Source organism: Lutra lutra, chromosome 13 (genome assembly GCF_902655055.1).
Source record: "Lutra lutra chromosome 13, mLutLut1.2, whole genome shotgun sequence".
NCBI classification, from domain to species: domain Eukaryota; kingdom Metazoa; phylum Chordata; class Mammalia; order Carnivora; family Mustelidae; genus Lutra; species Lutra lutra.
This window is the reverse complement of record NC_062290.1, coordinates 56,815,619-56,828,209: the sequence shown is the minus strand read 5'-3', so window position 1 is coordinate 56,828,209 and position 12,591 is coordinate 56,815,619. Positions and strand designations below refer to the sequence as shown.

Sequence of the window (12,591 nt, the reverse complement as noted above, 5' to 3'; positions counted from 1 at the left end):
GTTTTCTTCCAGTCAACCACAGTGATCCTTTAAAAATAGATCTTACAGGGACGCCTGGGTGGCTCAGTTGGTTGAGCTGCTGCCTTCAGCTCAGGTCATGATCCCAGGGTCCTGGGATCGAGTCCCACATCAGGCTACTTGCTTGGCAGGGAGCCTGCTTCTCCCTCTGCCTCTGCCTGACACTCTGTCTGCCTCGGCTCCCACGTGCTCTCTCTCTCTAACAAATAAAATCTAAAAAAAAAAAAAAATAGATCTTACACTCCTCTCAAATCCTGCCATGGTTTCCCATCATGTTTAAAATCAAAGCCAAAGTCCTTTTTGTGGTCGGTCAGGCTGTATGTGAAGTGCCTAAGCCACCTTCCTCTCTTTCCCCCAGCCCACTTCACTCTAGCAACTCTGCTTACCTCCTTTTTCTGTGGCAGGGCTGGTTCACTCCTGTTTTTTGGTACTTTTCTTTTTTTTCTCCTTTGTGCTTTGCTTGTTTAGTAGAATGCTCTTTACCCAAATGACATTCTCTCTCATTTCCTTTAGGCCTTCCCTGATTAGCTCATCTTCTATAAACAGCCTTCATTACTGTTTATTCCCTTATCCTGCTTTATTTCTCCTTCCTGAACTTACTGTTACTTACTTTCTTGCCTATCTTCCACACTAGGATATAATAAGTTGTAAACCTGTCTTCTCCATTTTAGTCATGGTGCTGCCATTCTAGTTGCTCAAACCAGATGCCTGGAATGTATCCTTGATGCGTATTTTTTCCCCTCTTCCTTTCCACTGCTGTTCACTCACTTCTATCTATATCTGAAACATTTCATTTCTTATACTCTCCACCACCACTGTGCTTATCTGTGCTCTCATCATCTCTTGAGTCACCTCTCATCGATCTACTTGTTCTGCATAAGAGCCAGAGAGAAAGTCTTAAAAAAAAAAAGTCATCAAATTATGTTACTCCTTGCTTAAAATCCTGCAGTGTGTTCCTTTATCCATCTCCTTACAAGGCCCTGTTTACCATTTCAGCACTGCATGCCATTTATCCCTTGTTCAAGAAGGGGTATCCCTTGTTCACTTTTTCTCTTTGACTCACTCGTGCTTTCTGTCTCCCTGCAAGGAAGCCCCCTCTCCCTACTTTTTTGAATAGTTCATTCCTTCTCATTCCTAAGGACTCAGCTACAATGTAACTGACCCAGAGAGATATGCCCTTACCACTGTGTTAAAATAGTTTTTTCCAACTTCCATTATTTTGTCTTATGACTCCATTTGCTTTCTTTGTATCATTTCATATTTGCTTGAAAGACACTTTTAAGAAAAGCTGTAAATCAGACTAGGAGAAGGTATTTAGAATACATGTATTTGACAATGGGCTCATATCCAGTGTAAATAAGTTCTAAATCTGTAGTACAAAGAAAACTCTTATCATGCAAAAGATGGGAACAAATGCCTCACAAAAGAAGATAGATAAATGAATGGCCAATAAATAGATGTAAATGTGCTCACATCATTAACAGGAGTTAAAGTTAAAACCACAGTGAAACACTATTCCACACTGACCAAAATGGCAAGTTGACCAATGCGTATCTACTGGAGCTCTTATTTTTACCGGTGGGAATACAAAGTAGTACGTGTATGTTGGAAAACAGGTGGCAGGTTTCTGTGATTTTAAACATGCACTTAACCATATGACCTACATGACCTGGAGGAAGCAATTACACCCAGACATATTTTTCAAAGCTCATGGAATAATACACCTAAAATCTATGCATTTTATTGAGTCTAACCTTTCCTGATATAAAAGCAAAATGAAAAAAGTAGTCCCTCTGGGTGAGCAAGTGCGCACGGGTTAGCAAATCAGGCCGCCAGAGAACACGAAAGCTCAGAAAAATGCATTTGGGGAGGCGGGGACCTGCTGCCGTCCAGCATTTGTGACTCGCCCTGTCCCGCAGGCTGCTAGTTGCAGTTTCGATTTCCAGTCTGCGGCTGAGGTTTCCCAGCGGCTCCGCCTCTCAGCACTGGGTCTGCTTCTCAGAAGATCCGCGCAAGCCGGCGGTCTCCAGGCCTTTGAAGGTAGTGCTGCCCTGGCGAGGGAGCCACCCGCCGGCATGTCGGCCGAGGATCGGCGGAATCTGCACGCCTTCCGGGATTATGTTATGAAGACTCTGGACCCTACCTATATCCTAAGCTACATGGCCCCCTGGTTTAAGGACGGTGAGTGGGCCCCAGTGACACCTGCTCCTTGGAGCAAGGGAACAACTCAGGACTCATTTTCCCCCTTTTAATTAACGTCAGGTAGCCCGCTAGGAACGTTGGTGTTGAGGCAAGATCCTAACGGCATTTTTAAACTGGAGATTGCCAGGCGAATTTGAGGAGCCTTTGGAGGTCCAAATGGAGAAGCAGCCCCAGAGAAGTGAAATGACTTGTGTAGGATTGCGCATCTATTGAGGTTGAAAGCTGGGGAAACAAACCATTGTCCATTTCATTTATTTTCTCTAATGATTATGTCTAGGATGTCTTCAGCTTTCTACTGACAGAGATTCAGGGGTGAGATATAAGCCCTTCTTTCACATACTTTGTAGCCCAAGATTTACTAGTGAGGACAGATGTACATAAATGACTATAAAATGCTCTCAGAGCTCCAAGGTAGTTGACAGTTACTCTTGCCAGGTCTGAATTGTACTTAGGAGTAACTGGAAGCTTGAGAGGGGCAAGGCTTTGTGGACTGAATGGCTGCAGGCTTCACTTCTGGTGTTTTTGTCTAGCTTTTGAGACACCTGGGGATGGATGAACGCCACTTTAAATCTGAATCCAGGAGCACTATGCTGGAGATGAGCAGAGGCGTTGAGCAAAGAGGGAAAAGGAGGTAGTACCTGGAAGGAGTTGAAATGAGAGAGGGGATCTGGCAACTCCTTTTCATGCTCCAAGTGCCTAAAAATCTTTCCCAGTGTGAGGTAGTTTTGGGAAATTGAGTGAAAGCAGAAAGGTAATTTGAATGCTAATTGCTCTGCAAAGGCACAGGTTGTGGAGTGAGGAGTGAAAGAATACCACCAACAAAAGTGGGCTCCTGCTTTGTTTGTGCTCAGAGAGAGGTAACAAAGTAACATCCTGATGACCACAGAGTAGCTTGGGCCCCTGAAGAGTGTAAGCCCCTTCAGGACATCTCTTTTAGAAATCTTGCCATAAATGAAACGCTAACAAACTGGTGTGAATCCCATTCTTTCTTGGGCTCATGTGTGATTCAAGCAACTCAAATGTTTTAGACATTGTGTTTGCATTAGAGAGAATTGACTCGTATTACTACACATATTATCTAATAAGAAGTGTCCTGTTAAGAACTGAGAAATCCATGGTGAGTGTGATAGAAATGGCCCCTAATAGAGATCAGAATGCATATGTGAAGGCAAGTTACTAAATAAACCATAGAGGACAAAATGTGGTAAGTGCTCTGCTGGAAAACTATAGTGTGCAAAGGTGGCATAGTTTTTAATATATGGTTTTAATTTGTAGTTATAAAGCAATCACAATAAAAATACCAAAAGGTAAATAGAGACAGCAAACTGAAGAACACTGTGTGATACTTATTTTTGAATGTTAAAGACACCATAGAGTTTTTATTTCTAGCTCCTTCCCAGAGGAAGCTGTTATCATTTAGCTGGCTTATATCTTTCCTGTTCATTTCTTCATACTTTATCATGTGTACATGTATCCATAAACTTTTTTCTTTCTTCCCATCTTTTTCTGTTTTCTGTTAGATTGATAAAGTTTCTCTGTCCCCCTTTTTCTTTTTCTTTTTCTTTTGTTTTTGGATGCTTTGGAATCTCAGGATTCTATTAGTTAACCTTAATTGTGACAAGTATATTCTAGCAGTCAGTATTCAGTCAGGGAGCTGAGACATGAGAGTTATGGCTGGATATAAATATTTTGATTCATTTTTTTGCTTTTATAAGTGGGAGCTTATCCACACTCTCCTTGTGCCCATACACATTCCCCCATGCACACGCAAGTACACCAATATGTTTAAATTACACCAGCAATATCCAGTATGTCTTTTACCATAATCGTCTCCACGTGTTGGGTATTGTGCCCTAGTTGAATCTTGGGAAAGGAGAATTGAAGCCATATGTCTTCTGGAGAGCTTGCATGGCGACTAGGGTACTGCCGGCTTTGCTTGTTCATAGGTTATTCAGGATGTTTCAAGGTAGACCAGGTTGTGGGCTCCAAATTTTTTGCAGTATCCCTTTGGATTCAAAAGCTTACCCTTATCCTGGAGGGATCCTGGGTGTATTCTGGGAGGGAGCAGTATTCTGAGTATTTATCCATTTCTTTAGTAACATTCTCTGGATACATGTATGAACCAGGCACTTTGTTGATGATTAGAATACAAAGATGAAGGCAAAAATGAATATAACATGTAAACGGTCACAGTCAATGGGGAAAGACAGACACTCAGTTACTATATAACTGTATATATAGAGTATATCTATTGTATATATATATATACTGTATTTATAGAGTATATATACTATATACTGTGTATACAGTATATAGAGAGTATACACACACACACACACATATACAGGGTACTATATACTATGTGTGTGTGTGTATAAAACTATATATAGCATTGTCAGTGCTCTAGTCAGAAGCATGTAAAGAGACCAAGAAAGCACAGAAAAGAGATGAAGAAATGAAGAAATTCTACCTTGGGAAGCTGAGGATGGCATCACAGAGTGGCCAGCATGGCAAAGGTAGTGGGAAATACTGACAGCCAAAAATAGAATTTTTCCTGCATTGGTCTCCCAGTGCTTTTGAGGAAAGTAGCACTACTTAGGAGCAGTTATTGGGCCAGGTAGCACCAGAACAGGCCTGACCATGTGCAGAGAAAAGCTAAACTGCCCCGATATAGCAAGACAGTTCAACTGGGAAGGGTTCAGCTGTGACTGGGATATGTCTGAACCTTCAGGTGGAGTGTCAGTAATGGCTGGTAGCATGTGTAAGGAAAGAACAAACAGCAGGGACTAAGAACCCAGCTCTGAGGATGGGATTTAGGAACAGAATTAACTGTCTCAAAGGAATAGAGTTGTGTGCCCAGAAGAGTTGGGATAGGTGACAGACAGGTTGTTATTATGGGTTGAATTGTGTCCTCCCCCAAAAAGATACATTGAAGTCCTAAGCCCCAGGACCTCAGAATGTGACCTTATTTGGAAATGGGATCTTTATATGGAGGTAATTAGTTAAGATGATATCATACTGGAGTAGGGTGGGATCCTAATCTGTGTGATTGGCGTGTTTAAAAGAAGATAGCCATGCAAAGACACAAAGGGAAGGTCATGTGGAAACAGAAGCAGAGGTTGTAGTGATGCAGCCACAAGACAGACAAACAGAGGAGAAAATAATGTGAAGAAAGAGGCAAATATTTGATGTGGCCACAAATCAAGGCATGCCAATAGCCACTGGAAGCAGGAAGGGTTGTATTGTCCCACAGAACCTTCAAAGGAAGTGTAGCCCACCAACATCTTGATTTCAGACTTCTGGTCTCTAGAACTGGGAGAAAATAAGTTCCTGTCATTTTAAGGCCACTGTTTAGTGCTAATTTGTTACTGCAGGCACGGAAAACCAATATAGATAGCTAAAAAAAAAAAATAAAAAGAAGTGTTGGCCAGGATGTTTGGAAATTGGAATTCTCGTTAATTGCTGGGGGGAATGTAAAATGGTGCAGCTCCCTTGGACAGCAGTTTGATAATTCCTGACAGTATTAAATGGAGTTATCATATGACCTAGCAATCTCACAGTTAGGCACAAATTCAAGAGAAGTGAATACATATGTTCACAGAAACACTTGTACATGGCTATTCATAGCATTGCTATTCATAATAGCCAAAATGTGGAAACAATCTAAATGCTCATTAACTGGTCAATGGGTAGACAACCTGTAGTGCATCCATATAATGGAATGTTACTAGCTACAACTGTGGATGAACCTTGAAAACATGATGCTAAGTGAAAGAACCCAGTTACAAAAACCACATATTGTATAATTTTACTTGTATGAAATGTCCAAAGCAGGCAAATCTGTAGAGGCCCAAGTGGATTAATGGTTGCTGGCGTTTAAGGGAAAGGGAGATGGAAGTGACTACTAAGGGCTACAAGATTTCTTTCTACAGTAATGACAGTGTACTAAAATTAGATAGTGGTGATGGATCCACAACTCTAAAAACTATTGGATTTTACACATTAAAATGTTACTGTTCCCAAGACAGAGACCTTGGCAGAGAAGGACGCTATCCCTTCCTTTCTTCATCCATTCAGTATACCTTTGTTGAGTGTTATGTACTAGAAGGTCCTATTCTAATCTCTGAGGATACAGCAATTAACCAGACAACTGGCTTATTCCTTGGAATTTACACTCCACTGACAATAAGGGGGAAAAAAAGGAACACTGTTAAATGTCAGGTCATGTGTAGGCAACCACTGCCCCAGACATGGAGATACACACACACAAAGTCATGTGACCATCCTCAGCTGGGTGGATAGTTTTCTGCTCCCTGACCTTATGTTTCTTTTTAACTCCTCTTGCTTTTTCTTTTCTCCCATATTTCATACTGTCTAAGCAAAAACCTGGAAAGAGGACCACGAAAGTATCTTTTTATTTCTAACTCTTCATTCTGAGTCTGGTGCAATTAAAGATGCCATGGAGGTAGTCCTATCCTCACAATCTTGTAGTCCTGCAATTAATTTAGACTTTTGAACAAGGGAGTATCAAAATGTTGGAGGAAGGGGCACCTGGGCTTCTCAGTTGGTTAAAGCTTCTGCCTTTGGCTTAGGTCGTGGTCCTGGGATCCTGGGATGTGGTCCTGAGGTCCTGGATCGAGCCCCGAGTTGGGCTCTCTGCTCGGCAGGGAGCCTGCTTCCTCCTGTCTCTCTGCATACTTGTGATCTCTGTCTGTCAAATAAATAAATAAGGTCTTTTAAAAGAAGTGTTGGAGGAAGCCATTGTTCTTTTACCTAATACAGTGTTAATAGTGACTTGTTATGGGGGTACTTTTTCATACACCATTAAGAAGCTCCCTTTTTAGGGCACCTGGGTGGCTCAGTGGGTTAAGCCGCTGCCTTCGGCTCAGGTCATGATCTCAGGGTCCTGGGATCGAGGCCCGCATCGGGCTCTCTGCTCGGCAGGGAGCCTGCTTCCTCCTCTCTCTCTACCTGCCTCTCTGCCTGCTTGTGATCTCTCTCTGTCAAATAAATAAATAAAATCTTTAAAAAAAAAAAAAAAAAAGAAGCTCCCTTTTTAAAGGATTGCCCTGAAATATGTTCCCAGACTTCCACACCAAACTAAGAGAAGTTTCTAGAGAGGATGGGGGATGGGAGGGAAGGATGGCTGGTGAAGAATAGGCATCATCTGTCTGAACAGAGAATTTGCTAGCTTCCTCAGTTCCTATCCCACAGTGGAATATGTTACAGTTGCCATCCCTGTTTGAGAAAGTCTGACAGCCCTTTTCAGGTTTGTCTTCCAGTGATTAGTTGAGCAGTTTGATGAGCCCCTCTTGCTTCTGTTTGTAGATGTAGTGCAGCATATTCAGGCTGAGAAAAACAATAAGGGCACAATGGAGGCTGCCTCACTTTTTCTTAAGTTTCTATTGGAGCTCCAGGAAGAAGGCTGGTTCCGTGGCTTTTTGGACGCCCTTGGTCATGCAGGTTAGTTCATTCTTCTTACTCATGAATCAGAGGATATTACTTAACTGTTTCAGAATGCTGTAAAAATGCAATGCTATTAATTTTGAGCTATCCTCATGTGTCTCATGTCTCTTAATCTGAGGCAATTTAAGATTACTCTTAGTCACATAATATGATTGTCTACCTGAAATATCCAAAGGAATCTGCGGAGAGATTATTGGAAGTACTTAGCAAGTTTATCAGGTATAAGATCAGTATACAAAAATTAGTTGCATTTCTGCACCATACACAAAAATAAACTCAAAATGGATTAACAACTTAAATGTAAGAACAGAAACCATAACATTCCTAGAAGAAAGAGGCAGTAATATCTTTGACATCAGACATAGAAACATTTTTCTAGATTTATCTCCTTCAATAAGGGAAATAAAAGCAAAATTAAACTATTCGAACTACACCAAATAAAAAGCTTTTGCACAGCAAAGGAAACCATCAACAAAACAAGACACCTACTGAGTAGGAGAAGATATTTGCAGATGACATATCCAATAAAGGGTTAACATCCAAAATATATAAAGAACTTATACAACTCAACACCAAAAAATCAAATGATCTGATTAAAAAATGGGCGGAAAACACGAATAGACATTTTTCCAAAGAAGGCATACAGATGGCCAACAGACACATGGAAAGATGCTCAACATCACTAATCATCAGGGAATACAAACAAGAACCACAATGAGATATTGAGATAGCACAATGATATATCACCTCACACCTGTCAGAATGGCCAACACAAGAACTAGTAAGTGTTGGAGAGGATGTGGAGAAAAAAGAACCCTCATGCACTGTTGGTGGGAGTGCAAACTGCTACAGCCACTGTGGAAAACAGTATGGAGTTTCCCCAAACATTAAAAATAGAATTACCATATGATCTAGTAATTCCACTATTGGATATTTACCCAAAGAGAATGAAAATACTAATTCAAAGGGATGCAGGTGCCTCTATGTTTATCGCAATACTATTTACAGTAGTCAAGATATGGAAGTAGCCCAAATGTCCATCCATAGAAAAATGGATAAAGATGTGGTATATATATATATATACAATGGAATATTACTCAGCCATAAAAGTGAATGAAATCTTGCCATTTGTACTAACATGGATTGATCTAGAGGGTATAATGCTAAGTGAAATAAGTTAGAGAAAGATAAACTTATATGGGGAATTTAAGAAACAAAATGAACAAAATAAAAAAGAGACAAATGAAAAACAGACTCCTAGATATAGGGACCAAATTGGTGACTGCCAGAAGGGAAGTAGGTAGAAAGATGTGTGCAACAGGTGAAGGGTTGCACTTTTCTGATGAGCACTGAGTAATATATAGAATTGTTCAATCGTGTTGCACACCTGAAACTAATATAACACTGTATGTTAATTATACTGTAATAAAAATAAATAAAGCACAAAAATTAGTTGTATTTCTAGCCACTGGAAGCAAATAGAAAATGTAGTCCAAAATGAATACCACTTAGAATAGTCACAGAAGTTGTAATATAGTTAGGAAAAACCTTGCAAAAGATGTGTAAAGTTCAAATGGAGCAAATGATAAAATGTTATTGAAAGATATTAAAGAAGTCCTATCTAAGTGGAGATATAGACCCATGTACATGGAGAGAAAGACTTGATACCCTAAGAATATCTGCTCTTCCAACATTGATTTCTATATTCAATACAATTTTAATAAAAATCCTACATGCTTTTTCATGTGCTTGACAAATTTCTAAACAATTCTAAAAGGTAAGTGGAAGAATTATGATCCAAGAATAGTCAGGACATTTCCTAAAGAAGAAGAATTAAGTAGGCTGGGGTTTCCACTTATAAATAGCAAAATTTATGCTAGGCATTGAAACAGCATAATGTTGGTCTTGGCTTCAAGCAACTGACCAATGATACAGAATATAGAGCCTTCAATTAAACTCACATATTTATGAAACCTTGATATATTTGAGATCACCAGGAAAGGAGGATCATTAGGAATGAAGGAGTTTTGGATGCCTGGGTGGCTCAGTTGGTTGAGTGACTGCCTTTGGCTCAGGTCATGATCCTGGAGTCGCAGGATCGAGTCCCGCATCAGGCTCCCTGCTCAGCCGGGAGTCTACTTCTCCCTCTGACTCTCTACTTCTCCCGCACTCTCTCTCTCTCAAATAAATAAAATCTTAAAAAAAATTAAAAAAGGAATTGAGGGGTTTTAATAAATTGCAGTGGGCCATTATAAACAGGATAATGTTAAAACCCAAACAAACCCTAAATTACATATCCATGTAAATTAAATTTGTATTCCTTAGCTCATTCCATTCACACATAGCCACAAAATGAATTCACAAGAATTAAAGACTTAATTCTAAAAGCCAGAATTTAGCAATTTTAAAAAAAGAATATAGAATAATATTTTATGACCTTGGGGTGTGTCAGGATTTGTGAAACAAACATTAAAGCATTATTCATAAAAGACAAACTGATATATTTGTTGACATGAAAAACATCTCTTTGTCAAAAATGAAAGAAAATGAAAAAACAAGGCACAAACTGGAAGAGGATATTTGCAAAATATATAATCACCAAAAAGATTGATATCTAGAATATATTAAAAAGGCTTTAAAATCAGTTAGAAAAAGAAAGAAAACATCTACAGGGCAAAAGTGTGAACTTACATAATAAAGAATAGGAAATAAGAAGGGTTGATAAACATATGAAAAGACTGTCAGCCCAAATAGCAATTAGGGAATTGTGAATTAGGAATTCAATGAGGTAGCATTTTATTAACTACTAGACAGCAAAACTTAGGAAGTCCAACAATGCTAAGGCTTGAAGAGGTTATTTAATCATGGGAAATCTTAAGTGTCATTATACAGAGTGTAAATTAAGACAATTTCTTTGAAAAACAATGTGTCTGGGCACCTGGGTGGCTCAGTGGGTTAAGGCCTCTGCCTTCAGCTCAGGCATTACCCCACGGTCCTGGGATCGAGCCCCGCATCTGGCTCTCTGCTCAGCAGAGAGCCTGCTTCCCTTCCTCTCTCTCTGCCTGCCTCTCTGCCTACTTGTGATCTCTGTCTGTCAAATAAATAAATAAAATCTTAAAACAACAACAACAAAAAAACCAATGTGTCATCATCTTACATAGTTCAACTGAACTCTTGTATTCCCCTGTCCAACAGTTTCACTCTAAGTATGTGCCCTAGAAAAACTCTTAACACATATATTGCAGCATACTGATTAAAGAATATTCGTAGAATAATTGTAATAACAGAAGCAAGCAAGCGACCAAATAAAACTGGAAGCAATCCAGTATCCTTCAAGAAGAAAATGGATAATAAAATTCTATAATAGTCACATGATTGTCCACTGTACTGCAATGAAAATGTATGACAACACAGGTGAACCTTTGAAATGTAATATTAAACTTTTTAAAAAGCAGAGAAAATTACATTTAGTAGGATGTCATTATGAAGTTCCAAACAAATCAAACTAAACATATATATATATATATATATATTTTTTTTTTTTTAAGTCTTTATTTAAAAAAATTTTTTTTAGATTATTTAGTTGAAAGAAAGAGTGCACATGAATGGGGGGGGGGGTGAGGGGTGGGGAGTGGGGGCAAAGGCAGAGGCAGAAGCCGACTTCCCACTGAGCAGGGAGCTCCTACCTGGGACTCCATTCCAGGACCCATGAGATCATGACCTGAGCAGAAGGCAGGCACTTAACTGAGTGAACCACCCAGGTGCTCCTGAAGATACATTGTTGAGGTAATGAGTGTATGCCATGTAACTATTCAAAAAAAAGGAAGGGAGTAATACATCAAACACAGGATGGTAGTCTCTCTGCAGGGAGATGGAAGGTTGGGAAAAAAGGAAGCACACTCCCACAAAAGTATTGGGAAATTCTAGTTGTTAAGTTGGGTAATGGAGTCCCATGTGTTCATTTTGTTGGTATGCTCTTTATAGCCAAATGAAGAGTGTGGGCTGTGTAGTCAGACAAATCTGGTGATTTTGTTTGAGAACCTTAGATTGAAGAAGCATTCTTGAATTATTACGGTTGGAAATCATTTTTTTTCTCCTCAAGTTTCCCATTATACTTAATATTCTTTTCTGGGAGTAATGTAGAAGGTTAAATTCCTATGGGACAGGAATTAAGATTTATATTTTGTTTTGCCGGCTTTGCTACTTTGCACTGGGAAGATACTGAATTGCATGATGATTTGACTCACTGGGGGACAAGTCAGAGGTTGTAGCAAAGTCCATGGAGTACTTTGGAAGGAAAATTTTATACTGAGACCAAAAGTAAGAGTTCACATTATCCTTGTTACTTTTTCCTAAGAGATGATAAACATTGTTAGAGGACCTAAAATGTTGGGTGCTTATAATAAATCTTTTTTCTTTTTTGAAAGATCATTAATTATTGAGGTGCTATACAGATATCTTTTGACTTCTCTTACTATACATTCAAACATAATTCCTATGATAACAATCTTAAAATATCTTTTAGTTGGTTTCATAAAAGCCCCTGTTTTCTTCTTTCTTTCCAGGTTATTCTGGACTTTATGAAGCCATTGAAACTTGGGATTTCCAAAAAATTGAAAGTCTAGAGGAGTACAGATCGCTTCTAAAGCGTTTACAACCAGAATTTAAAACCACAGTTAATCCAAAAGATATCCTTCCTAAAATATCCCAATGTTTAATTAGTCAGGAGTGCGAAGAAGTTATACAGGTAATTTAATTAATGTATTTAACACAATTAGTTATAATTTAATATAAAATACTAAATTGGGGGGAGGTAATTTGAACATGGGAAATGTCTTCTGTTTTCTCCACTGATTTAGACCCGAGAACGATCATTGAAATCCACAGAAGTCCTCAAATCTAAGG

The 12,591-nt window shown here is 39.2% G+C and overlaps 1 protein-coding gene across 5 annotated transcripts in view; it reads left to right on the top strand.

Annotated features, from left to right (window-relative positions):
- TOPORS (TOP1 binding arginine/serine rich protein, E3 ubiquitin ligase) overlaps nucleotides 1-12,591 on the top strand; it is a 59,304-nt gene that overhangs the window by 19,388 nt on the left and 27,325 nt on the right. For 2 of the 5 annotated variants that reach the window (XM_047700436.1, XM_047700435.1), the window contains exons 3-5: nucleotides 1,938-2,199; nucleotides 7,549-7,683; nucleotides 12,252-12,433. In XM_047700436.1, coding sequence (XP_047556392.1) covers nucleotides 1,938-2,199; nucleotides 7,549-7,683; nucleotides 12,252-12,433 — 579 coding nt within the window. Of the gene's footprint in view, nucleotides 1-1,937; nucleotides 2,200-2,326; nucleotides 2,632-7,548; nucleotides 7,684-12,251; nucleotides 12,434-12,591 lie in introns of those variants that run through there. The other 3 variants (XM_047700440.1, XM_047700438.1, XM_047700441.1) reach the window with 3 other exon arrangements.